Here is a 24,827-nt window from a genome sequence, read left to right as displayed (position 1 = left end):
AATAGTTGTTCCACATCTAGGCCACCAACCTCTGCAAGGAAGAGAGGGTAGTTACATTGTCATTTCTTTTCTTTGGGACAAAAATTAGTCGTTATAATTATATACTGTGTAGTTTAAATTTACATTGTACTCCTTATGGTTCATATCAGTTTTTCTATGTCTCACTATATATTTCACAGTCAATATTTCTTTAAGTATCATAGTATTTCTTTGCATTCATATATCAAGATTGTTTAGTCATTCTCCAGTTGATGAGCATCTACTTTACTTTTAATTCTTTGCTGCCACAGATAGCAAATAGCACTTTAAACAAAACCAAATCAACATACATTTACAGATATTTACACTTCAATATTAATTTCTTTCTATATACATGTGTCCATAATAGCTCATTAGTTAGGTTTCTGTTATGAATATAATTTTCAAGATTATTTTATTCCTCATTGTTTTTTTGTGGGGGCAGATTTTTGTAGTCACTACTTGGTGGTTTCTGCAAGTAACTGGTTGTATGAGGAGTCATCAAGCAAGGTGAACGTAAGCGTAACTTCAAAATTCTTTATTTCAGAAACATGAACTAAATTGTTGTCAACTTTATAAAAGAAGCAGGATTTTCTCACAGTCCTACTAGCTTACACAGAGCACTTTAAAGTTTGAAAACTACTTAACACATATTTCATTTGTTTTGTGTATTCAGTCATAGTGACGTAGAACTACAGCAGCACAGGCATCATAAGTAAATAATAGCCATAAAAAAGTGAAGATTCACTTGACTTCTTAGGTCCTCATCTTTGCAAATGCTGGTTTGGATCTTTGAAAAACTATACGGAAGTCTAATTTAATACATTCGTTAGTTGTTTTTTCTACAGAAAGAAAATCATATTCTAAGGCTATCTGCGTTTTATGATCCTTTCTATACAGTTATGTGTGCTCAAAATCTTTTATTGGCCATATCTATTATGTTTATTAACCTAGGTATATAACTTTAATCTTTTGGCAGCCTTCATAATGAAAAGTTCCATATAAATATAAAATGTTGCAAATGTCAGTCTTTTTCTTCTGAAAGTATAAGAAAGAAATAGGATTATTAACTTGTACACTGTGATTAATTTTTAGTTAAATTGCATTGTTACTTTATAACAGAAGATAATCCTGCATATCTGTACTTTTTTTTCCTGAGGTGTTTCTTTTTTAAAAATTAAAATATGCTCATTTTATGCAGTCAGTGCAGTGGTGGTCAATGAGCCAGTGCCTCCTGTTACTTTACAGAAGATACAGCTCGATGAAAGAGAAGAATTTGGCCCACGGCTCCCTCCTGTGTTCTGTCCTAGTAAGTTGAGAACCCTCGGTATACATATTTGCTTCAGAAATAATATCCGTTCTCTTACTTCTGAATTTATTTTTTTTTTAATTTAAATTTTAAAATTAAATTAAATTTTTTTCCCTGAATTTCAATTCAATAAACAGTTATGAAATACCTGTTATGTGCGAAACATCTTACTAAGCAACAGTGATATGAACGTGAAAAAAGCCCTGTTATTCCTGCCCTCAGCGAGACTACACTTAATCTAATGGGGTGAAGCAGGCAGAAGGAAAAATAAGATGTACCTAAAAAAGTATATTAACAAAGTAGAATGTGATCCATGAACAAAAGAAGAAAGGTGGACCACTTTCAGCTGAGATCAGTGAAGGTTTCACAGGGAAAATGGCATCTAAGCTGGGCTGTGATGGTCCGATCAGCCAAAGGAGAGGAGGAGAAGACGCCTCTAGGCAGGGAATTGTTCACACACATGCACAGGTGTGGAGAGGGCAGGACATTAGAGATGACCTATTGTCTAGTGTGGCTGGAACCGAGAATAGAAAGAGAGGAGTCAGTGTTAGCGTCAAAATGTGGGGGGTCTGATTGCCCTGCTTTGGTGCCGAGGAGTCTGTATTAAAGCTTTTAAAATAAATTTTTCATAGAGAAAGTATGGTACACAAAAAGGAGCCATGGGCTCTAGAGTCAGAAGACCTGCACTCTTTCCTCTGAGACTTACTGTCTGTGTGCCCTTAGGCTTATATTCCTAATTTATAAAATGAAAGGGTTGGAGGAGATGACCTTTGAGGTCCTTTCTAGCTCTGAATCCGATCCTTTGAGGCAGTCTTGGAGGCAGACTAGGAGTCAGGAAGGCTTATGTTCAAATCCTGCCTCAGATATTAGCTTTGTGACCCTGGGCAAATCACTTAACCTCTCACGGCCTGTTTCTTCAATCTATAAAATAGGACTAATAATAATAATAAGACCAATCTCAAGTAGGTGTTGTAAAGATCAGGTGAGATACAAAGAGCTTTTTAAAAGTGTTGATATGTTAATTATTATCTTAACAAAATAAGTTAACTCTCTTTAATAAAGCAAGCAGACATTGTGAGTTAGTATTCTTGCAAATATAAAAATAAAATTCACATTGTATTCATGAAATCATGAAATTGAGTCTTCTTACTGTCACCACAACGCTCATTCAAATCTACCAAGCCTCCTCTGTAAATGCTCAGGTTACTGTGTACACTGGCAAGTTCAGGAAATGAATATGACCATTTTTGTAGTCATTGCTTTAATCAGACAGTAATATAACTTATACGGAAGACATCACCATTTTAAAGATGAGGACACTAAGATCCAAAGAGAAATTAATAATGTGGAATCCAATGAAATGTTTCTATTCCATCTGATCATAACATTTGTTGGTTTACAGCCTTCAAAATCTTTTCAAAGAAAAATAACTTGATCTTTACTTTTCATCTTTTAAAGATATTGAGTATAAAGATCTTAAATGTTTAAAACTTTATCAGTCTTTAAAATAAAAAAATAAAAGGTGTGGAAGGACTTTTGAAGAGGAAAATAGTATAGTACTCTTAAATCTCTGTACTGAGAAACATTATAGCACTTAGAATCTTCTAGAAGGCTTGAGTTTAAGTCCCAACCCTGCCACTCATTTCCTGATTTAACATAAATCCATCCCTCTGAGCCTGTTTCCTCATCTCTAAATAGGTTAATGTACTCTCTGGGAGGCAGCATGACATAATAGATAGATAGCTGGGCTCAATCCCACTTCTTTTTTTTTTAAATAGTATTTTATTTTTTTCCCAATTACATGTCAAGACAATTTTTAGCATTCAGTGTTTTTACAAGATTTTGAGTTCCAAGTTTTCTTCCTCCCTCCCTTCCTCTCTTCCCCTCTTCCTAAAATGATAGGCAATTTGATGTAGTTATACATGTGCTATCATGTAAAACTCATTTCCATATTAGTCACAGTTGTGAAAAAAGAAACAGATCAAAAGGAAAAAAAACCATGAAAAGGAGTAAAATAAGTGAAAAAAGTATTCTTCAGTCTGCATTCTGAGTCCATCAGTTCTTTATCTGGATGTGAATAGTATTTTCCTTCATGAGTCCTTTGTACTTGTCTTGGATCATTGTGTTGTTGAGAAGAGCTGAGTCATTCATAGTTGATCATCACACAATGTGGCTGTTACTGTGTACAGTGTTTTCCTGGTTATACTCATTTCACTTTGCATCAGTTCATACAAATCTTTCCAACTTTTTCTGAAATCCTGTTCATCATTTTTTATTGTACAGTAATATACTATTACATTCATATACCATAGCTTGTTCAGCCATTCCCCAATTGATGGGCGTCCCCTCAATTTCCTATATTTTGCCACCATGAAAAGGGCTGCTATAAATATTTTCACACATATAGGTCCTTTTCCCTTCTCATGATCTCTTTGAGATACAGACTTAATAGTAGTATTGCTGGATCAAAAGGTGTGCACAGTTTGGTTGCTCTTTGGACATAGTTCCAAACTGCTGTCCAGACTGAGTGGATCAGTTCATAACTCTACCAACAGTGCATTAGTGTCCCAATTGTCCCACATCCTCTTCAACATTTATCATTTTCCTTTTTTGTCATATTAGTCAATCTGATAGATATGAGGTGGTACCTCAGAGTTGTTTTAATTTGCATTTCTCAAATCAAAAATGATTTAGAGCACTTCTTCATATGCTTATAGATAGCTATTTCTTCATCTGAAAACTGCCTGCTCATATCCTTTGACCATTTATCAGTTGGGGAATGGCTTGTATTCTTATAAATTTGACTTAGTTCTCTATATATTTGAGAAATGAGGCCTTTATCAGAGACACTTGCTGTAAAGATTGTTTCCTAGCTTTCTGCTTTCCTTCTAATCTTGGTTGCATTGGTTTTGTTTGTGCAAAAACTTTTTAATTTAATACCATCAAAATTATCTATTTTACATTTTGTAATGCTCTCTGTCTCTTGTTTGGTCATGAATTCTTCCCTTCTTCGTAGATCTGACAGGTAGACTATTCCTTCCTTTTCTGATTTGCTTATGATACCACTCTTTATGTCTAAATCATGTACCCACTTTCACCTTATCTTGGTATACAGTGTTTGGTGTTGCATTATACCTAGTTTGTCCCCTATTGTTTTCCAGTTTTCCAAGCAGTTTTTGTCAGATAGTGAGTTCTTATCCCAAAGGCTAGGGTCTTTGGGTTTATCAAACACTAGGTTCCTATAAATCCCACTTCTGACACATAGCATCTGTGTGACTCTCTGTAAGACACTTGACTTTGTAGTGCTCTAGGTAATTCTTTTTAAGACAGTAAGCTGCAAGGCAAGTGCCAGTAAGCACTGGGAAAGGGAGTTTCCTCACTGGATGTTCCCTATACCAATGGCATCATAGGTCTGTCCTCCCCCCCTTCCCTTTTAACCTTTTAACATGCACCTCCCTGGGTGGTTGTAGAGAATCACAAAAGAAGATAACATATTTAAAGTGCTTGTATCTGAAAAACACTGGAGAAAAATCCATTCCCAGGATCATATCCCTGGAGCTGGAAGGGCCCTTAGAGGCCATCCGTGGTCATCTGCCCTAATGTTACAGATGAGGAAATGGTGATCTTTATAGTCAATACGTCAAACTCCTGTGGTTTCTAATAACGTGGTATCAGTAGCCATATAACGTATGCCATTTGTAGATTGGGGACATTAAGTGAATTTTATTGATAAATGTTAATCTAACCCTCTGCAGTACATTCAGCATACAGTGGATTTGGAGTTTAGATGAAAGTGCAGGTCACTGTATTTTTTCCTGGTTTTCTCTTTTAAGAAAACAGAGTAGCATTTGTTTACTGTGTAGGGAGATACTATAAGCATTTATTAAGTGCCTACAGTGTGCTAAGTGCTTTGCAATTATTATCTCATTCTATCCTAACAACAACCCTGGGATGTAGGTGTTATTATATTCCCCATTTTACAGTTGAGGAAACTGAGGCAGTTAGGTGCAGTGCCTTGCCCAGGGTCATGCATCTAGTCTGTCTGAGGTCAGATTTTAACTCAGGTCTTCCTCATTCCAGTTGTAGCACTCTGTCCCTTATGTCACCAGGCTGTTGATCATGAAGTATTTAATTTCATCTCTTTGAGGGGCCCTTGGTGAAAACTGAACTAGCGAATATACTTTTAAATGTCTAATCTTCTTTCTGTCTCTTTTTCATATAATATTCTGATTGTCATTTTAGTAAAAAGTTTCAGTTTGACAATAGGTGAGTGTGTGAAGAAGAATATTGATAACAAAAAGATTAGAGTAAGCAAAATTGGGCAAGCGTATACTAAAAGACATGTTTCTAGTGTTAGGGTTAGAAAACAAAGACATTTCCATCTTTGGGGTGTTGGAAAATAATGAAAACTATGAAACTTTTGCAGCACTCTCTTGAGTATAAAATGGATTTTCATTGGCTTAAATATTTTATTTGTTGTGAATTTCATAATTTTTTGTTGTTTGACAGGTTCTAAATTGCATTATATAAAAATATCTCAGTCTCAAGTTTGAAGTAGTAAATTCAGCTTTGGGGAAGATACTCTGCTTATTAATTGTTCAGCTATTTAAAAAATGTTATTGACATCTTTTGTTCTCACATCATTCATCTGTCAATACCTCCATCCCTATCTCTGACTAGAGTTCATTCTTTTTTTTTTTAATTTTAATTTTTTTATTTTTATTTTAGGCAATTGGGGTTAAGCGACTTGCCCAGGGTCACACAGCTAGTTTTGAGTGTTTGGTCTGAGGGCAGATTTGAACTCGGGTCCTCCTGACTTCAGGGCCGGTGCTCTATCAACTGCGCCACCTAGCTGCCCCTTATAGTTCATTCTTTATCATAAAGAATGAAAGAGGAGAAAAAAAGCAGTTCAGTAAAACTGATCAACAAATTAATCGATTTCTGCAATGTACCACATCCATAGTTCTCTACCTCTGCAAAGAAGGCAGGGAGGTGCATTTGATTTCAAATCATCAGGGTCAAACTTGAATAGTATAATCATACAGTGATCAGTTAGGTTTTTTGGTTGAGTATGGTCTCAAAGAAGAGATATTAGAAGACATTCCCCCCCATTCCACTAACCGCCTTATTCCCCATATTCCTTTGTCAAGATAGAAGGTCCACGGGTATGGAATGGTACATATATTTTCAGACGTTTTTGGTGTATTAATCAGTTTTGCTGATTTTTTTCCTCTCTCCTTTTTCTTTTTTTCCCTTTTAAATATTATTCATTATATGGAATAGTTTTCTGGTTGGGGGAAAGGAATACTGGGACAAATTTTGGCAGTATTGAAGTGTATTTTGTTTCTCTGGTTTTACTTATTTCACTTGTCTCAATTCACATACGTCTTCCCAGGCCTTCCTGGTCAGTCATTCTTAATGATACAATGATATGTAAATGGTTTTTAGCTTAAGAGGCTCTGTATTTTAGAAAAACTATTTCTAAAACTGATTTTCTTATATGAGAGTTTGTAAAATAACTGATCTGATGGTAAGTTAAAAATGTGTATTAGCAGAATAATTTGATTTTTATCCTCAATCTCTCAAATGAGAATATAATAGAGTATATAGGTCTCATAATGGGTACATGCTGTGGTAGCTCTTTAAAAATGCTAATGTATGGTACCTTGTGTTTGTTGAATTGGATTAAGTATACTAATACACTGGCATTTGAATGCAACAGAAATGAGTCCACAGACACAAGTTCTACCTTAATATTAACTCCAATCTTTAGTGCTAATTCAATTTTGGTATCTTCAACCTTTTTGCTCCTGTTAGCTTGTGTGTTTTCTACACTTCAACTTGAATTTTATTTTAGATGCTCGTCAGAAACACGAACCTATGCCACAATCCAGCTTTTTGGAAGGCTACCCAAAAGAGAAACCTAAGAAGAGCAAAGAAAAACGAAAGACAAAGAAAGACCATAAGCACAAAAAAGAAAAGGTAAATTTGTTCTTGGTGGAATAGGTGGAAGAGGACCATTGGTTGTTGTTTTCCTGGTCTATCAAATACTTTTTCTTCACCTCAGTATAGTTCTCAGGCTCAGTCCTCAAAGCCAGACTGTGGTAAGCCATCAAACCCTCAGCTTCTGAAAGGTAAATCCTTGGTGCTCTTACACCCTTCCCGAAAGGTTGGATTTTTATGTACAACCTTTCTTTTTTTCTCTGAAGATTTTTCTTTCTAAGTAAGAAAACAGATGTGTTCAAGTGTATTTTTTTTAAGTAATATGAACAAAAGGAAGTTTCAGGAGGATATGCAAATGCTATTGTGTATCTGAGAGTAATGAAAGTATTTTCTAAGCCTGAGAATGCCTCATGTTGGCTGTTGAGTGCCAAATGAGGGCATTTCTGAGAGCATTTCTTGTTGGGATTAACTTGATTTTAGACCTAAAATGTAGTTAGCAATTTGCTATTCAGGGAACTGAAGAAATATTGTGTGCTTTTAAAAAATAGTTGTATTTTTGCCACGGTTAAAATCTATCAGCTAGATAAAAGTTTATTAGTAGGTAACAAACAAATAGATCGTTCCTAATTTGAAAGTTTGCTTCTCAATCTATTGGTGTTTATTTTCCTATTCTCATTAGGGGCTGTTGGCTCATCAAAAAGAGATTAATGACAGTTTTCCTAGGAGAAAAAAGGCATAGTTTATGACTTCCAGGTGCAACAAATACCATTTTGATATGCTAACAACTGCTACGTACACTACTAACTGTTTTTCAGTTTCTTTTAGAGGTGGTAATAGTGTAATGGACAGAGCCCCTGGACTTTGACTCTGGATAGCAGGGTTTTAGTTTAGGCTCCCTTATTCCCAGGCTCTAACCACAATTTCTTCATCTATAAAATGTTGGTAATAATCCTTATACTATCCATTTCATGGAGTGGTTATGAGGAAAAGCAAATTATAAACCATAAAGCTCTATGTAAGTTGGAAGTAGTTACTTATTATTATCATTCAGTTTCTGATATACCTGTGAATTTTACAGGAAGGGGAAAGCATCTTTCCAGCTATCCTTCCACTGGCCAAGCAGTCCATTTGCTATGAGACATATTTTGTGATATAGAGACACATATTAGAAATGTATTTTCTCCACCATATTACTGTTAATATATAGTTTCCTGTCACACCTACCTTCTGTCCATTACCCCTTGGTACCAATTGGCACGAAAGGTTTTATGAAACATTAGAAATTCCTTGGTCATACATTGTTTAGGAAACAGTGAAATTAAACATTAAGTTGATGAGAGAAGTGTCAGCATGGGTGCCAATTCCTAATTTGCTATTTAGTAATCGATGTTAGACAATTGAAAGACTTTTAGCATTTTAAATGTTATATTTTGGTAAAGATTAAAGTAAATACTTTTTTTTCTTCTTGGGATCATAGTGTGATCTTTTGATCTGAGTAAGGTAGTGATGGAAGCTGAGATGGAATGTAGGATAGGAAAGTAGACTAGAAATAGCTTAATATTAACAGACTAATGAGAGAAAAAATACATAAGAATCATACCTTCTTGAGATGAATTAAGGAGTTAAAAAGTATCATAGATATATTTTAAAATGAAATTATTTCTTAACTACGTTTTCTTGTTTTTGCAAGGTGATAGTGGTATTGTTTTTCTGACTAGCCCCTCTCTGTATGCATTTCCATGATGTCTGTCACCCGGATTTCTAGCCACTCAGAGACATTCAAGAAAAACGAGGTCATTTGAGTGAATGAGAAATGTCTTAGACCGTCTTGGAAGTGCAGTGTCTGCAGGACTGTGCCCTAAATATGTTTGTTTAGGAGTTAAAGTTTGTACCACTGTGCCATGTAAATACTGTTATTTCTTTGCTACACCAAAGTATGCTGGATTTCATTTTGAAATTGGGTTTTTTTGTTTTTAATGAACCCAGCTGTCTTTTTTCTCATTATTTTTTCTAGAATTTATCCATTTATTCCAGAATACCTCAAAGCTTCACACTAAACAAGGAAAATGCAGGACTAAGCAACTATATTTTTCTTTCTTTCTTTTTTTTAAACCAGAAAAAGAAACACAAGAAGCATAAACAGAAAGACAAACAGAAAAATAAAAAAACAGAGAAGAGTAGTAGTTCGGAGAGTGTTGATAGCAGTGACGGCCAGAGTGATACAGAGAAGGTCAAAGACATATCACCTCAGGAACTTCTGAGAAGGTATGTCCTTCTTTTGTATTCCCCTGATATAGAAATGGAGCCAGCAGGAAGAAAGGGTTCATGACCTTGGAGTATAAGGCAAAGTTCTGGTCTTGGTGCTAAACACTGAAAGTGTTATAGCTTCGTTTCTTTGGATTTCCCCATCAGCAGAATAAAAGGGTTGAAAGAGATGATTCCTAATGTTCTTTTTACATGTTCAAGTTATTTCTTTACATCTGTATGTAGTACAGTTAACACTAGGAGAACCAGAATTTAAGACGGGGCCAAGGACCAAGCTTGGTCAAAGGACCAAGCTGTGTCAATTGACACAGTGCGTATTTTTTTTTATCTACAAGACAAAGAAAATAGAGATGCTAGGATAAAAAATTTTATTTCAAAGCAGAATTATAATATTTTTGCATTAATTGATGTGCCTGGTCCTTCTGGTGTTTAAAAGAGATGTGGCTCTATTTTGTATTTATTAGCCTTTACAATGCTAATAGACTGAGAATTAGGTTTTGAAATGAAATCTTCAGTCATATTTGATATTGAAGTAAAAACCACTTTCCAAAGGTCAAACAGTAAATTATTGATGGACCCAAGATGAGAACTCTTCTTTGTACATCTTTTATAACACAATTTATATTAACTCAGCAATTCCTAAGTGCCTGTTATTCTCTCCCATTTCCTTCATTTCACAGCACCTTGATATCATCTCTCTTCCTTTCCTCCAGTTCCGACAAAGAAGTGGCCCTTCTCCTTGCCAAGGCCGACTCCTTTACGTGTGCACTTGATCCCATCCCCTCTCGTCTATTGCAGAGCAAATCCTCACTCATCCTCCTCCCTGCCAGTGTTCAGTCTTTTGCTGTCTTTGGTTTCCTTCTCTGTTGACTTAAGACATGGCCGTGTCTCTCCCATCCTTGAAGAACCTTCACCAAACTTTACCCGTCATCCCTTCAATCTCTGTTTCCTCCCTTTCTCAGCCAAAGTCCTTGAAAAAGTTATCGAGACTCATTGCCTCCATTTCATCTCCTCTCACTGCCTTCCTCTGTCCCTTGCATCTGGTTTCCGAGCTTAGCTGAAACTGAGCTCTGCAAATTCATCTGAGGTCGAAGCTGAACCTGCTCAACTAATCTGAAAGTTCTTTCTCCAAAGTTACCGGTGATCTCTTTACTTCTCAGATCTGATGATCTCTTTCATAGTCTCTGCATTTGTTACTGCTGCATCTGGTGACTTTCTGCTGCCTTTGACACTGGTGACTGCCTTCTCCTTCTGCACATTGTCCCACTGTATTCTGGTTCTCCTAGATCTGTCTGAATGTTCCTTAAGAGACTTTTTTTTTCTGGCTTTTGAGGAGCATTGCCCCGTCACTGTCTTCTTTTCCCACTATTCTTTCTCAGTAACCTCATCAGCATCCATGGGTTTAACTATTTTCTCTATGCAGATGATTCCCAGATATATACATGTGTGTATGTGTGTATGGGTGGGTGGGGTGTGGGATGTGTATATGTGTGTTTGTGTGTGTGTATCTATTTCTGTATCTGTATATCCAGGCCCAGTCTCTCCTCTGACCTTTAGTCACACTTTACCAATTGCCTATTGAACATTTCAGACTAGGTGCCTTAGAGACATCTTATATTTAACATGTCTAAAACTGAACTCATTATCTTTTCCCCTAATGCTCCTCTCTTCCAGACTCCCCTATTTCTCTTGAAGGCACCACCATCTTTCTGGTCTTTTGGGTTCATAACCTCAGCATTATCCTGCACTCCTCACTCTCCCTTACCCCATATAGCTAATCTGTTGCCAAATCTTGCTGTTTTTAACTTCACAACATCTCTTGCATCCAGTCCCTTCTTTCTGTTCATGCAGTTTACTGCCATTTAGGTCCTCATCACCCCTCACTCACCTAGATTATTGCAAGCCTCCTAATTGTTCTTCCTGGTTCAAGTCTCTTCCCACCCTAGTTCACTCTACACATTGTTGCCAAAGTAATTTTAGTTAAGCATTGATCTGACCATTCTAGTCCCCTACTCAACCAACTCCAGTGGTTTCCTGTTGCCTCTAGGATAAAATATAAACTCTCGTGTTTGGCTTTTAAATCATTTCACAGTCTAGCCTCAACCTGTCTTTCCAGCCTCATTAGATATTATACCCCCTCCCACACTGTGCAATGCCGCCCAATTGGCCTTTTGTCTTTTCCTCATACATTCCATCCCCTGCCTGCTGTGCCTCTTTACTGGCCACACTCCGAGTCTGAAATGTATTCCTTAATTCCTTCTACTTTAGAAGCTCAAGCACCGTCTTTTACGTGAAGATTTTCCTGATCCCCCAAAACTACATTGTATTTAACTCTTTTGTATGTGTTTGTATTTATTAACTTTATATTTTTATTCTATGTATTTTTATGCAAGTTGCCTCCCTCGTTATAATGTAAACTTTTTTGCGAGTAGGAATTGCTTCACTCTTTGTATTTGTATTCCCAGCATCTAGTATGTAGAAGGCAATTAATAAATGTTGATTGGTTAGTTGATGTGCAAGGAATTGTGATAGGGCTGGGAGTACAAGGACAAAGAAGCTTAGATTCGACAACTGCGTACTGTTAGACAAGGGTCATATTGAGAGGCACATTTCTGAAGGTAATGAGCCAACGATAGAGAGGTGACCAAGTTTTGTTCTGTTCTCATGGACTGACCAATGACTATAAATTGATTGCATTGAAAAGATTATATTCTAACATTCTTAGTGTAGATGGTAGAGAGACAATAAAGATGAATGTTAGAGAATCCCACAAGATATATTTTTAAAGTATAGTGATTTATGATTTTTAATTTTTTTTTTTACAGACTGAAACGTCTTCCATTAACAAAGAAGTAACCTGTTTCTTCAATTTGAACTAGGTCTGATCTCTCTTCTGAAATTTTGATCTCCTCTATGATGGCAGATCAGTTATTGTATAATTAATGCAATGTACAGATTATATTTATGTATAAGGCTATGATTTGAAATAGATTTTTAAATCTTTGCATTTCAAAGTCTGAACTGGAAAGTTGTAAATTGGGCTTTAGCTAGTGGCAAAAGAATAAAATTCACAATGTGCATTTTAATTAAAATATAATTTTGCATATTAAATTAGTAATTACAATTGTATTTCCAATTCTCTAATGCCTGAAATTTACGTAAAGAAATTAAAATTGTAAACTAGTACGTGACTCCATTATGAAGAAGACATCTACATGGGAACACTTTTATGAAGAAAGAAAAGAAGGAAAGTTGGAAGGGGAAAAAACCCCCCAAATCCATATCAATTACCAAAATGGATTTTGTCCTCGTTTCTTTTCTTCTCAACTAAAGCTTCTTGTATAGTAGCCTGGGATTCTATCTAAGAGAATCTATATAATTGTACTGATGGCTAAAGGTACCCTATGTCAGTTAATATTTCATTTCAGTATTACAGAAATCTGGTGTGTTGTTTAGGAAAGGAATATAGGCCATCAGAATTCAGAGTGGAAAACCCTTAACTTTTATAGTGTAGTAGTGTAGTTGGTGTATTTTCTTGACCCTCAGGTCACACCTTTATAAATATTCTTTCAACTTCAAATCAAAATGCTGTAAATGATAACTGTTTTGGTAAGTGCTATATGAATACTAAGAATATCCTTAAAAAACCCTTTAAATCCAAGTATAACCATAAAGAGAGGTTGATGGTATGGTGGATGGAGAGCTGGCTGGAATGAGAAATAGTTGGGTTTAAGTCCTGCCTGTATCACAAAAGGACTGTGTGTCCCTACATGCAATTCTCTTAAGACAATAAATTGCAGAAAAGGTGCCTGTGGTAGAGTATATCACGTAGAGCTCTTGACACTGCTGAAATCACGGGCCTGGCTTAAAAAAAAAAAAACCTACCACATAAAACCAGCATACTGTTTGGAGGGAGCAGGGAAGAATTCGTAGATTCCTTGAGGAAGAAATGAGATGAGTATGGGATATGGATAGCAGTGTGTCACATTTACCAAGTTCCCGTTGCCCTGGAATGCCCACTCTTCCTCCCTGGTAGAATGCCGCCCAAGGAGAAGACATGTCTTCCTGGCTACTTTTTTTGGGGGTCTAGAATGTATTTCCCTAGAAATGTGTGGTTTAAGGGAAATTTAAGTTTGCTCAGATGACAGAACATTTAAACCCAAACTGTACTAATTCATCTGTACCTGGGCCACCCATTGTAACATTCTATAGGGATATATGTTCTAAGTTTTAAAAACTAACTCATAAATGAAATTTAGGAACACAATCTATTTGTATTCTGATTACCTATATTCTTTTTCTCAGATGCTTTAACTAATTGTCTTTATAAACAAAGAATAAACATTTGCTACAAAGAATATATTTAATAATGTTGAATCCCAAATCCCTTACAAATAAACTAGGAGCCAGAAAATCTGGGCTCTAGTCCCAGCTCTGCTGCTTAGCTATGGCTTTGCTCAAGTCTTTTTCCCTCTCTAGGCATCTGTTTCTATATCTGTAAAATAGGGATAATCCTATCCTACCTACCTAAAGAGTTGGTATGGGGGTCAAATGGGATAATGTTTGTGAAAGTTTTTTTAAGCCGTGAAGTGCTATAAAAATTTAAAAGATTGTTACTACTACCGATTGATCTTAAGCTCATAGATCTAAGGCAAGGTTTTTTAAAACTTTTTTTTTATCTCATTGGCATTCTGAACTGAGAAGCCTATGGATGTCTCAGAATAATGTTTTTAATTATATAAAATGAAATATATGAGATTGTAAAGGAAACCAATTATATTGAAATACCGTTACTGAAATATTTTCAAAATCCAAGTTCAGGAACCCTGAGTGAAGACCCTTGATTTAGGACTGAAGATGACTCAGAGGCCTTCCCTTTTAACCCCTTCATTTTAAAGATGAGGTAAAGAAAGCCCAGAGAGGTTGTGACTTGCTCAGTGTTACCCAAGTAGTAAGTGTTACAGGTGAAATTTGAATCCTGGGGTGCTGACCAGAATTAGTGCTAGTTAATGTTCTTTCCACTATATTAGACCTATAAGTCCCATATTACAAAGTATTTATGGGACTTAGTATAAATTGAGACATTTTTTTGGACAAGGCTAATTCAAGAACCTGTTTTGCTTAACTATGCATATTTGTTCCATTGGTTTTGTTTCTTGTTTCCCCCGGTTGGGGGAAGTGGGAGAAAAAATAGCTTTTTGTTCACTTAAACACTTTTTTAAAAAATAATTTGGCACTATGATATAGTGAAAAGAACACTGAATTTGAAGAAAGAGGGTCTGGGTTTGAATTCTGACTCTTTCGCATACTCTATGTGACAGGTAACCTCTCTAGTTCTCAGTTTCCCCATATCTATAAGGGTTGGACTGTGTTATCTTTAAGATCCCTGCCTGCTCTGGATCCTTATGTTCCTGTAGTTTACAGGGTAATTTTGAAGTTCCAGGATTGTTTGGTTTCCTTGGATATGTAAAAGCAGTTCATGTTAGGCCCAATTTTTTTTGCACTCAATAAATATTAATGAAATTAATAAAATTTATTAATCAATACAAATTACTAATACCTGTTTATTGATGAGTAGACATTCTGTTAATCACTGGTTCCAAGGAACTAGGTTGATATATACCCTCTACAGGAATAATAGTACTTTTCCCTCAATCTGCAGCACCACAGTGCAGTGTTTAATTGATTCTGCCATGGTATTTGTGGTTTCTTTGAAAGTCTCAGTTTTATTTCTCTGTTCATCATCTGTACAGTTTTGGAGCTTTAATCATTGAGCTTCCGTTGATCTATCAAAATGTGTAAGTCAGCTCCAGTCTCTGTAAGCATCTTATTAAAGTTCTCAATGCTGGGAGCAAATCAAAAATGTATACCTCTGCAGGCAGCCCTCAGGGGATCCATCTGTAGTACTTGGACTACCGAAATCCCCAGGCTCAATCTTTCAAACCAGTTCCATGCAACCTTAAGGGAGTAATTTTCTGGCAGAAACATAAATTTGATAATATTGTTTCAGAATAAAAACTATAACTTTTGGATGGGAGCAAGACTAAGGGTCAGGAGTAGGTAACCCTCAAAAGAGGAGAAGCAAACGTTAAAGAAGCCAGAGAGTAGATATTAAGGTAGAAAGGAAGAGAACATAGGTGCCTTTTGTGTTGCACACAGAAAAATAATCCCTTACCAATGTCTATTATTATTTTTGAAAGCAGTGAAACACTTCAGTTTTGTGAGTTAAGTATCTAAAATAACTTTAATACCACTTGATTCTTAGGGGTGTAGTGAAAACTCATTTCATGTTTTAGGATGATAAACATTTAAGGTTAAATCAGGACAAAGGGACTGCTTGTTGGTCATTTCCTAATGAGTGTGGTGATCCATCGCTGGCCCCCAGCCAGTGCTGCCTCTTAATATGAGTGTTTCTTTTTCTTTTTAGCAAGGAGAAGATAGTAACAGTAATAATAATAACTCTACATAGTACTTTAAAGTTTTACATGTATGTTAAGTACATCTCATTTGATCCTAATAGCCCTAGGAGGTAGGTGCTCACCCCCATTTTAAGGATGGGGAAACCAAGGTTGAGAGAAGTTTAGTGACTTGCTCAGGGTCACACTAGTAGAAAGTATTCAAAGCAGGATTTGAGCTCATATCTGTCTGACTCCCAAATCCAATGTTATGTCCCTAGGTATCTAGTAAGTGTTGGGATCCTGAAGGTAGACAGGAGAAACTGCTGACTGCTGCAGATGCTGTTCTGATAGCAGAATGGGAATGCGTTGCCTAAAGAGTTGGAACGGCAAGATGGCTCACATAGACCAGAGTTTGATGCAGCCCCCTGCCACCTGCTTTTGTTTTTTGTTTTTGGTGAGGCAATTGGGGTTAAGTGATTTGCCCAGGGTCACACAGCTAGTGAGTGTTATGTGTCTGAGGACAGATTCGAACTCAGGTCCTCCTGACTTCAAGGTCAGTGCTCTAACCACTGCGCCACCTAGCTGCCCCAGCCACCTGCTTTTGTATGGCATTTGGGCTTAGAATGGTTTTTATATCTTTATTTTAAATGGGCCAGGTTTGGCTAGCTTGCCTGTAGTTCACAGAGCCCTCATCTTGTCCAACCTCCTTATTTTGTAGAGGAGGAAACAGCCTTGGAGAAGGGAAGAGATTTAAGCAGGTTTAGTGACAGCTATGAGAGTACAAGGAGCAAGCATTTATTAAGAGTCTGCTATGTGTACAGTGCAGGGCTAAATGCTTTACAATATGCTCTGCTTGTGAGGTAGGTAACATTTTATAGATGGGGATAATGAGGCTGCGTGGTTACCTGACTTGTACAGTGTCTGAGGCTGCATTTGAAATGAAAAACAGAAACCAAGGGGAACATTACTTCTTGACTCTAGGCCCAGCACTCTATCCACTCTTGGCTGCCTGAATGAGAGGCAGCTGATGTGGTGCAACAGAGAGCTCTGGACTTGAGTCAGTCAGGGTTCTCTAGTTAAGTCTCCACTCCAACTCTTGCTAGTTTTAAAGTCCTATTCAATTCTAAATGTTATGATCCTTTCAGCTTACATCTGGTTGGCCAACTGGGGATGCTCATACCCTATCCAGCTCAAAGAGCTATTGTGGGGAGTGCGCTGTAAATCTTGAAGGCCTTGGAAACGTGAATAGTTGACAACTGGCTGGACGGTACACGGAGAATCCTGTCAGAAAATTAGAGTTCGAACTCTGCCTCTGCTGCAAGTCACTTGGGGCTCCCTGGGCAAGTCGATTTGCCTCTTTGGGCCTGATCTGTAAAGTGAAGGGGTTGGCCTTGAGATCCCTTCTCCAAGTTCTTGTTTTCTGAAGTTCCCAGACCGTCGCGGCCAGAAGTGATGTTGCAGAGCTGGAGAGGTCCAGACTGGGAATGTTGGGGACTCCAAAGGCCTCAACCCTCTGCCCCTTCCCTCCCCCCACCCTCCCACGGCAGTGGGCCGCCGCGCTCTGGCCCCCGCGGGCTCCCATAGCAGCAGTTGCCATGGAGTGGAAAAGCTTTACGGGGGACTTATGGGCCAACAAGTTCATCCGAACCTCGAGGCCCAGTGACCCCTTGGCTCTGTGGGATCCCAATGAGCAAACAGTCGAGCCTGCGAAGCCGGAGGAGCCGCGATGGGGCGACCATGAGCGGCAGTCCAAGGTCAGGGGCATCACCCTGGACCCCGGGCCTTCTGCCTCCCACCCCAGCTAACTGACCCCGAGGGGCTGTATGTGGAGTGAGGGGTGGGGCCTGAGACCCTGGGTGCTGTGCCCAGGAGGCTTGAGGCGGTGCTGGCTGAGGTGCTGAGGTGCTGGCTGAGAGGTGTGTGCGGTGTCTTGAGTCCCGCGCACGCGCACATTGTATGCGGGGCGTGCTGCGCTCCGTGGGCTGGTTGTGGCTCCGAGGAGTGGTGGGTGTGCGTGTGCTGGGTGTGAGGTGTATGCAGGTATCCCGGACTCTTAGTGCGTACTGCGTGCGGAGCGTGCAGCCCTTTGTGTGAGGTGTGTGCGGGTGTCTCGGGCCCTGCGTGCGCATTGTGTGCACGGCGGTGCCTGCTGTCTTAGTGCTGGGGGTGGGGGTGCCGGGTCCCCGGCTTTGGTTAGAGGGGCGGGAGGTATGACGGGCTTGGGCCCTCAGGAATGCCTCCACCGCTGGGGCTGCTTTTCGTTCCCGGTCCCTAGGGCAGAAGCGGCGTGGGGAAGAGAGGACGAAGGCAGGGGCCCGACACCTCATCCAACAGAGACCTTGGGGCCACAAAGAAAGGGCCCCTAGCGGCTGTTGTGAGGTGGGCCAGCGTTGAAGTCCTGGAGTGAGCGAAGGTATCCTCCAGACGAGACGCACCTCTCCGCTCTTTCCAGCCTTCTCCCATCACTGACCGCCCTCCCCTGCAGGAGCCTCAATGTCTTCCCTGGGCTTCTCAAGGCTCTGCCTTTGACTGGAGGTGTGGCTGGTTCATTCTTTCTCTGTGGCCTCTTCGTTTTATAGATCCCCTTTAAAATCTTGAGAGGACATAATCATGTCGTGAGCTCCTGCCATTTCTGCTTTGAGGACACTAGGATTCTCTCTGGTTCCTACGACAAAACTGTGAAAATTTGGGTAAGAGGTTTCATGGCGTACTGAAAAGAGCACGGTAATTTGGAGTCAGAAGACCTGGGTCCTAATGCCCTGACAAGTCCCATTCTTTCACAGTGCCCCATCTGTTAAATAAAGAGGGGCTTGAGGGATGATCTGTGAGGTTCCTTCTAACTGGCATTCCATGATCCTGTGGCTTTAAGAAGACAGGCCCTCAGTTTGTATGACATGCGTATGAAGGTTGAATGACAATTTCCTGCTTTCTTTGTAGTCATGTTTCCCTTATATTCACAAACTATCAGTCTTCATGAAAATTAATACAGTTCGTGTTGGTGGTTTGAACTGTCCTTTCCATGAATCAGTGTGAAGGAGAATTGGAAGCTTCAGGAATGAAACTAAAGTTATATAAACTGGAAAACAAAGATTCTTCAGAGCAAAAATTAAATAGATTAAAAGGGGAAAACAAAGTGAACCTAATGCTGCCATGTTTTTTTCCACATTGTTAATTAAGTATTAGTAGGGCAGCTAGGTGGCGCTGTGGATAGCGACAGCCCTGGAGTCAGGGAGACTCGAGTTCAAATTGGACCTCAGACATTTAATAGCTGTCTTTCCCTGGGCAAGTCACTTAACTCCGTTTGTCTCAGTTTCTTATCTGTAAAGTGAGCAGGAGAAAGATATGGCGAACCACTCCAGTATATGCCAAGAAAACCCCAAAAATAGGGTCACGTAGAGATGGACAGGACTCTACAACGGTTGTCTTGGTAGAGTCTGATCCAAAAGAACTTAAATCATTTCCATAAATAGCTTCTGCAGCCCATTCAGTGCCATAACAATGACTTGGAGAACAGCTGTGAATTTCTTTGGGAGCTATACTTTTCACATATACCTCCCCCTTCTAAATTTCATTGAAACCTTAGAGGAATTTCTTTATCATCATGATGTCCCAAGGGATTCTGACATTTTCACTTTCGAAGCAATAACTCTTGATATGGAATAAGCCTCTAATCTTTAGTCTCTCTTATCCTTTATTTCTACTCTTATATTCTGAGTTAACTGAATGAATCTCCGAGGGTTGTATCTTTTGGCTTAAGGCAAAACTTGGACTACTATCCTTTTTTTTTTTTTTTGCAATAATCATCATCATCTTTACTATATGACACTGGTTGAACTTGGCCTTGGATGAGGAAATATGAGCCTGAGGACCAGCAGATTTTAGAATTAAAAGGTATCTCAGAGGCCCCATAGTCTAATGTCCTCATTTTACAGATGAGGAAATGACCCCGGGGGGTGGAGGGAGGCCCTCTGTAACTTGCTCAAGACAGAGTAAGCAGCAAAGTTGGGATTCAAACCCAAGTCTTTGGGCAAAAAATCCAGTGTATGTTTATCTGTACCATGAAGGGACTGAATACCACAACATTCTTCAAGTTCACAAAATATTTTACATACAATATCACATGTTTCTCCAAAGAATCCCATAAAATAAGTCCTACATTTATGATTATTCTCATTTTTTAGATGATAAAACTAAGGCTTTGAGAGGTTGTAACTTTCCTATGGTCACTTAGCTAGTTAGGGTTAGAGGTGGAATTTGAACCCAGCTCTTTTTTTTTTAAAGCTCTAATCAAGCTAACATTTATTTTTTTAATTAATTAATTAATTAATTTTTAGTTTTGACATTCACTTCCACAAGATTTTGAGTTCCACCCCCCTCCCCCACCCCAAGACAGCAAGTATTCTGAATACCCCTTCCCCCAATCTGCCCTCCCTTCTATCCCCCCCTCTTCTCTTATCCCCTTCCCTTTCTATTTTTCTGTATGGCAGGATAGATTCCTATACCGCTTTGGCTGTATATCTTATTTCCAAGTTGCATGTAAAAACAATTTTTAACATTCATTTTTAAAACTTTGAGTTCCAAATTCTTTCCCTTTCTTCCCCCCCACATTGAGAAGGCAAGCAATTTGATATAGGTTATACATGTGTAGTCACACAAAACACTTCCATAATAGTCATGTTGTGAAAGACTGACTATATTTCCCTCTGTTCTGTCCTGCCCCCTGTTTTTTCTATTCTCTCCTTTGACCCTGCCCCTCCTCACAAATGTTTGCTTCTGATTACTCCCTTCCCCAATCTGCTCTCCCTTCTACCATCCCTCCCTCTCTTATCCACTTCCCCCCTATTTTCCTGAAGGGTAAGATAAATTTCCACACCCAATTGAGTGTATGTTACTCCCTCCTTAAGCCAAATCCTATGAGAATAAGATTCACTCATTCCCTCTCACCTCCCCCCACTTCTCCTCTGCTGTAAAAGCTTTTTCTTGCCTCTTTTATGTAAGATAATTTATCGAATTCTACCTCTCTCTTTCTCCTTCTCCCAGTACCTTCCTCTCTCACCCCTTAATTTTATTTTTTAGATATCATCCCTTCTTATTCAACTCACCCTGTGCCCTCTGTCCATATATATTTATATAATATATTATAATATATTATATATCATTGTATTAATATTATATATTAATATATGATTATAAGTCTCTTATGATTTCTCTTTCCTGTTTATCTTTTCATGCTTCTCTTGAGTCTTGTATTTGAAAGTCAAATTTTCTATTTAGCTCTGGTCTTTTCATTAAGAATACTTGAAAGTCCTCTATTTCATTGAGTATCCATTTTTTTTCCCTGAAGGATTATATGCAGTTTTGCTGGGTAGGTGATTCTTGGTTTTAATCTTAGCTCCTTTGACCTCTGGAATATCATATTCCAAGCCCTCTAATCCCTCAATGTAGAAACTGCTAAATCTTGTATTATCTTGTGTTTCTGGCTGCTTGCAATATTTTCTCCTTGACCTGGGAACTCTGGAATTTGGCTGTAATATTCCTGGGAGTTTTCTTTGGGGATCTTGACTTTCAGGAGGTGATTGGTGGATTCTTTCAATTTATGTTTTATCCTCTGGTTCTAGAATATCAGGGCAGTTTTCCTTGATAATTTCTTGAAAGATGATGTCTAGGCTCTTTTTTTGATCATGGCTTTCAGGTAGTGCAATAATTTTAAAATTATATCTCCCAGATCTATTTTCCAGGTCAGTTTCCAATGAGATATTTCATGTTGTCTTCTACTTTTTCATTCTTTTGGTTTTGTTTTATGATGTCTTGATTTCTCATAGAGTCATTAGCTTCCATTTACACCATTCTAATTTTTAAGGAATTATTTTCTTCAGTGAGCTTTTGGACATCTTATTTACATTTGACCAATTCTTCTTTTTTAGGCATTCTTCTCCTCATGGGCTTTTTGGATCTCTTGACATTTGAGTTAGTTGATTTTTTAAGGTGCTATTTTCTTCAGTACTTTTTTGGTCTCTTTTAGTAACCTGTTGACTCGTTTTTTCATCATTTTCTTGCATCATTCTCAGTTTTTCCTCTACTTCTTTTACTTACTTTTCAAAATCCTTTTTGAGCTCTTCCATGACCTGAGACCAATTCATATATTTCTTGGAAGCTCTGGATGTAGGAGCTTTGACTTTGTTGTCTTCTTCTGGTTGTTTGTTTTGATTATCTTTGTCACCAAAGTAAGATTCTATAGTCTGAGTTTTTTCTGCTGTTTTCCCATGTTCCCAGCCAATTACTTGGGTTTGTAACTCTTTGTTAAGGTAGGGCTCTGCTTCCAGTGTGGAGGGTGTTCTTTCTGAAGCTTCAGAGGCTTTGTGCAGTTATTTTCACAGATAGGCACCAGTGAATTTTCAGTTCTTCCAAGGTGGTATGATCAAAGGAAAGGTGTTTACTCCTTTCCTGGCCTGTGCTCTGGTCTATGAGTGACCACAAGCACTCTTTTCTGCCTTGGACCTGTGAGGAGAATTCCCTCTCCATTGCTGCCACAAGCTCCACCACTCCAGCACTCTTCCTCACCCCAGGACCACCACCCAGGACTGTGACTCAAGCATAAGCAAAGCGAGAGAATCTTGCCTCAGTGCCAGCCAAGAGATCCCTGAAGTCACCCTCTAATCAGTCACTCGATCCCCCCACTGTCTGTGGATCAAGAGCTCCAGAAGCAGCCACTGCCACTGTGGCTGCAGCTCTGGGGTTGTGCTAGGACCAGGGCTGGACCACACTCCTCTCTCACCCAGGTCCAACAGACCTTTCACACTGATTTTCTAAGTTGTCTTTGGCATCTATAGGTTGAGAAGTCTGGAAACTGCCACAGCTGCCTATGATCCAGTCCCCTGAGGCCTGCTCCAGGTTCACTGGAACCCAGTCTTTGCCTGTCTGGCCCAGGCTGAACTGCATTCCTCTCCCAGCCTGTCACAACAGACCTTTCCCACCTACTATACAGGTTGTCTTGGGCTGGAAATTTGTTTCACTCAGTCTTTTTGTGGGTTCTGCTGCTCTAGAATTTGTTTAGAGTAATTTTTTACAGGTATTTGGAGGGGTTTGGGAGAGAGCTCAAGCATGTCACTGCTTTTACTCTGTCATTTTGACTCCACCCTTGGACCAATATCTTTTTAAAAAGGAAAACCCCAAACAAGAAGTTAATTAATTAGGCTATGTTTACATTGCTGATGCCAATTGTAATTGGTTTTTCAGTTGCCCTCTGCGTTCCCTTCCCTCTTAATAGTCATTATTGTAAGGAAAAGATAATGTACTTGGATGTCAAAAGTATACACTTTGACCTTTCTTAGCAGGAGGCCAGCCTCCCTCTGTGCTTGAGCATAATGACAAGTAATAGGCAGATTCCAAGCCTGATTTAGTAACACATGATTTTAATTCACAATAAAATGACCAGTGGAATATTGATTAGTGACTTTGCTAATAGTTGTGACCTATTTCCTGGAAATTAGCCTGAATAAGTCCTGAGCTATAAGACGTATCATTTTTGTGGCAGATTAGAAACAATAGGTATCTCCACCAATAAAGGAAATTAAGTCTGAACCCTGCCTGGTGTTATTCTTTATCCATTCCAGGACAGAAAGTAACTTACAGCCTTGTCTTTTCCTGGGGTAACATTTGGACCACTTTTTTATATTCTTGTTTCTTTTAATGCATTTGATCCCTGTGGATTTCAGTTTGTTAGCATCCGTTCCTGCTTTAACCTTGTGAGTTGGTTGCACAATGGCAGTGCTGTGGACTGTTAACCCCTTTATGGCATCTCCTTGCTTGGTCAGTGGGTGTGAAATCTTGAGTGGTCGTGAAGAAGTATTGAAACCTTGGGAAGGGACCAAAAGGCCAGATCAGATAAGGAACCAGAGATTACAGATTAAGGTTTGCAATTGTGTCCTTCGGATAAAGGAAGAACCTTTTAGGAAGCATACTGGAATTTTGCATGTGCTGTAGGAGTGAAAACTCAAATTGAGGTTTTATAGTTCCTTCAGATTGCCAGAGGAAAAGATCAACTTTAGAATCTACTTAATGAAATAAGACTTAAATTAAAATGGGGGAACCAAAAACAAACAGGAAATTGGTAGATTGAATTATTCATGATTCCTTTAAAAAGAGAATACTTTGAACCACATGCCCACTGTGGGTCACGGGACTTTCCTAAGTTGGTGTGATGCCACCTGACTTTCATTTGCTTTAGCCACTTAAGGAAGATTTGATCCATCAAGTTGTGTCTTAGAGATTGTCTGGGGCTGTCTGGGAGTATTTGCCAGAACACTCAGAAAATGACTTGTGTTTGGAGGCCTTCCTGATCTTCCTGAATATTCTGAAAATGACTTCAGTTTAAGAGCTTCCTGATAAAGAGACAATGGCTCTAAGAAAACAAATCTGATTTTCCTTCACTAAGAAAGGCTGAAACAATTTCTGTTCCTGAAAGATCGGTTTTGATCTCTGAGTCAGGAGAAATGTCAGCTCCACTTTTGACTCATAATTTGTCTCATTCTTTTAAAAGTTGAAGCTCAAAGGTTGAGGTGTGTCTATGATATGGCTCACAGTAACACAACTGATAATCTCTTGGGTTTGGAGAATGTAGATTTGTATTATAGCACTTCTAACTTGATGATTTTAAAATATTTAACAGATTTAATTCTCTAATTCTTATATCTCTGAGATGAAGTAAGTAGATACTCAACTGAATTCAGCAAGTATTAAGTGCCTGCTATATGCATGGCCATGGGAGATAAAGAAATTTTTAAATGACATGGTCCCTACTACTCAAGGAGTATACAATTTAATCTGGGGCAGACTAGTGTGTGTGTGTGTGTGTGTGTGTGTGTGTGTGTGTGTGTGTGTGTGTGTGTGTGTGT

General features: G+C 38.6%; 2 protein-coding genes across 2 annotated transcripts in view; both read left to right on the top strand.

Moving 5' to 3' along the window:
- LOC114047170 (G patch domain-containing protein 1-like) overlaps positions 1-13,446 on the top strand; it is a 50,772-nt gene extending 37,326 nt beyond the window's left edge. Inside the window, exons 17-20 of the mRNA XM_027867937.1 lie at positions 1,220-1,327; positions 7,185-7,309; positions 9,387-9,535; positions 12,361-13,446. Of these exons, the coding sequence (XP_027723738.1) occupies positions 1,220-1,327; positions 7,185-7,309; positions 9,387-9,535; positions 12,361-12,391 (413 nt within the window). The 3' untranslated portion in view covers positions 12,392-13,446. The remainder of the gene's footprint in view (positions 1-1,219; positions 1,328-7,184; positions 7,310-9,386; positions 9,536-12,360) is intronic.
- Positions 13,447-17,528: 4,082 nt separating this feature from the next.
- The window catches only part of LOC114047402 (WD repeat-containing protein 88-like), a 57,132-nt gene continuing 49,833 nt past the window's right edge, over positions 17,529-24,827 (top strand). The window contains exons 1-2 of the mRNA XM_027868230.1: positions 17,529-17,687; positions 18,513-18,623. Of these exons, the coding sequence (XP_027724031.1) occupies positions 17,529-17,687; positions 18,513-18,623 (270 nt within the window). The remainder of the gene's footprint in view (positions 17,688-18,512; positions 18,624-24,827) is intronic.

Source organism: Vombatus ursinus, unplaced genomic scaffold (assembly GCF_900497805.2).
Source record: "Vombatus ursinus unplaced genomic scaffold, bare-nosed wombat genome assembly UNPS02014786.1, whole genome shotgun sequence".
NCBI classification, from domain to species: domain Eukaryota; kingdom Metazoa; phylum Chordata; class Mammalia; order Diprotodontia; family Vombatidae; genus Vombatus; species Vombatus ursinus.
Note: the sequence above shows the minus strand (reverse complement) of the source record. Positions and strands in the feature narration are given on the sequence as shown.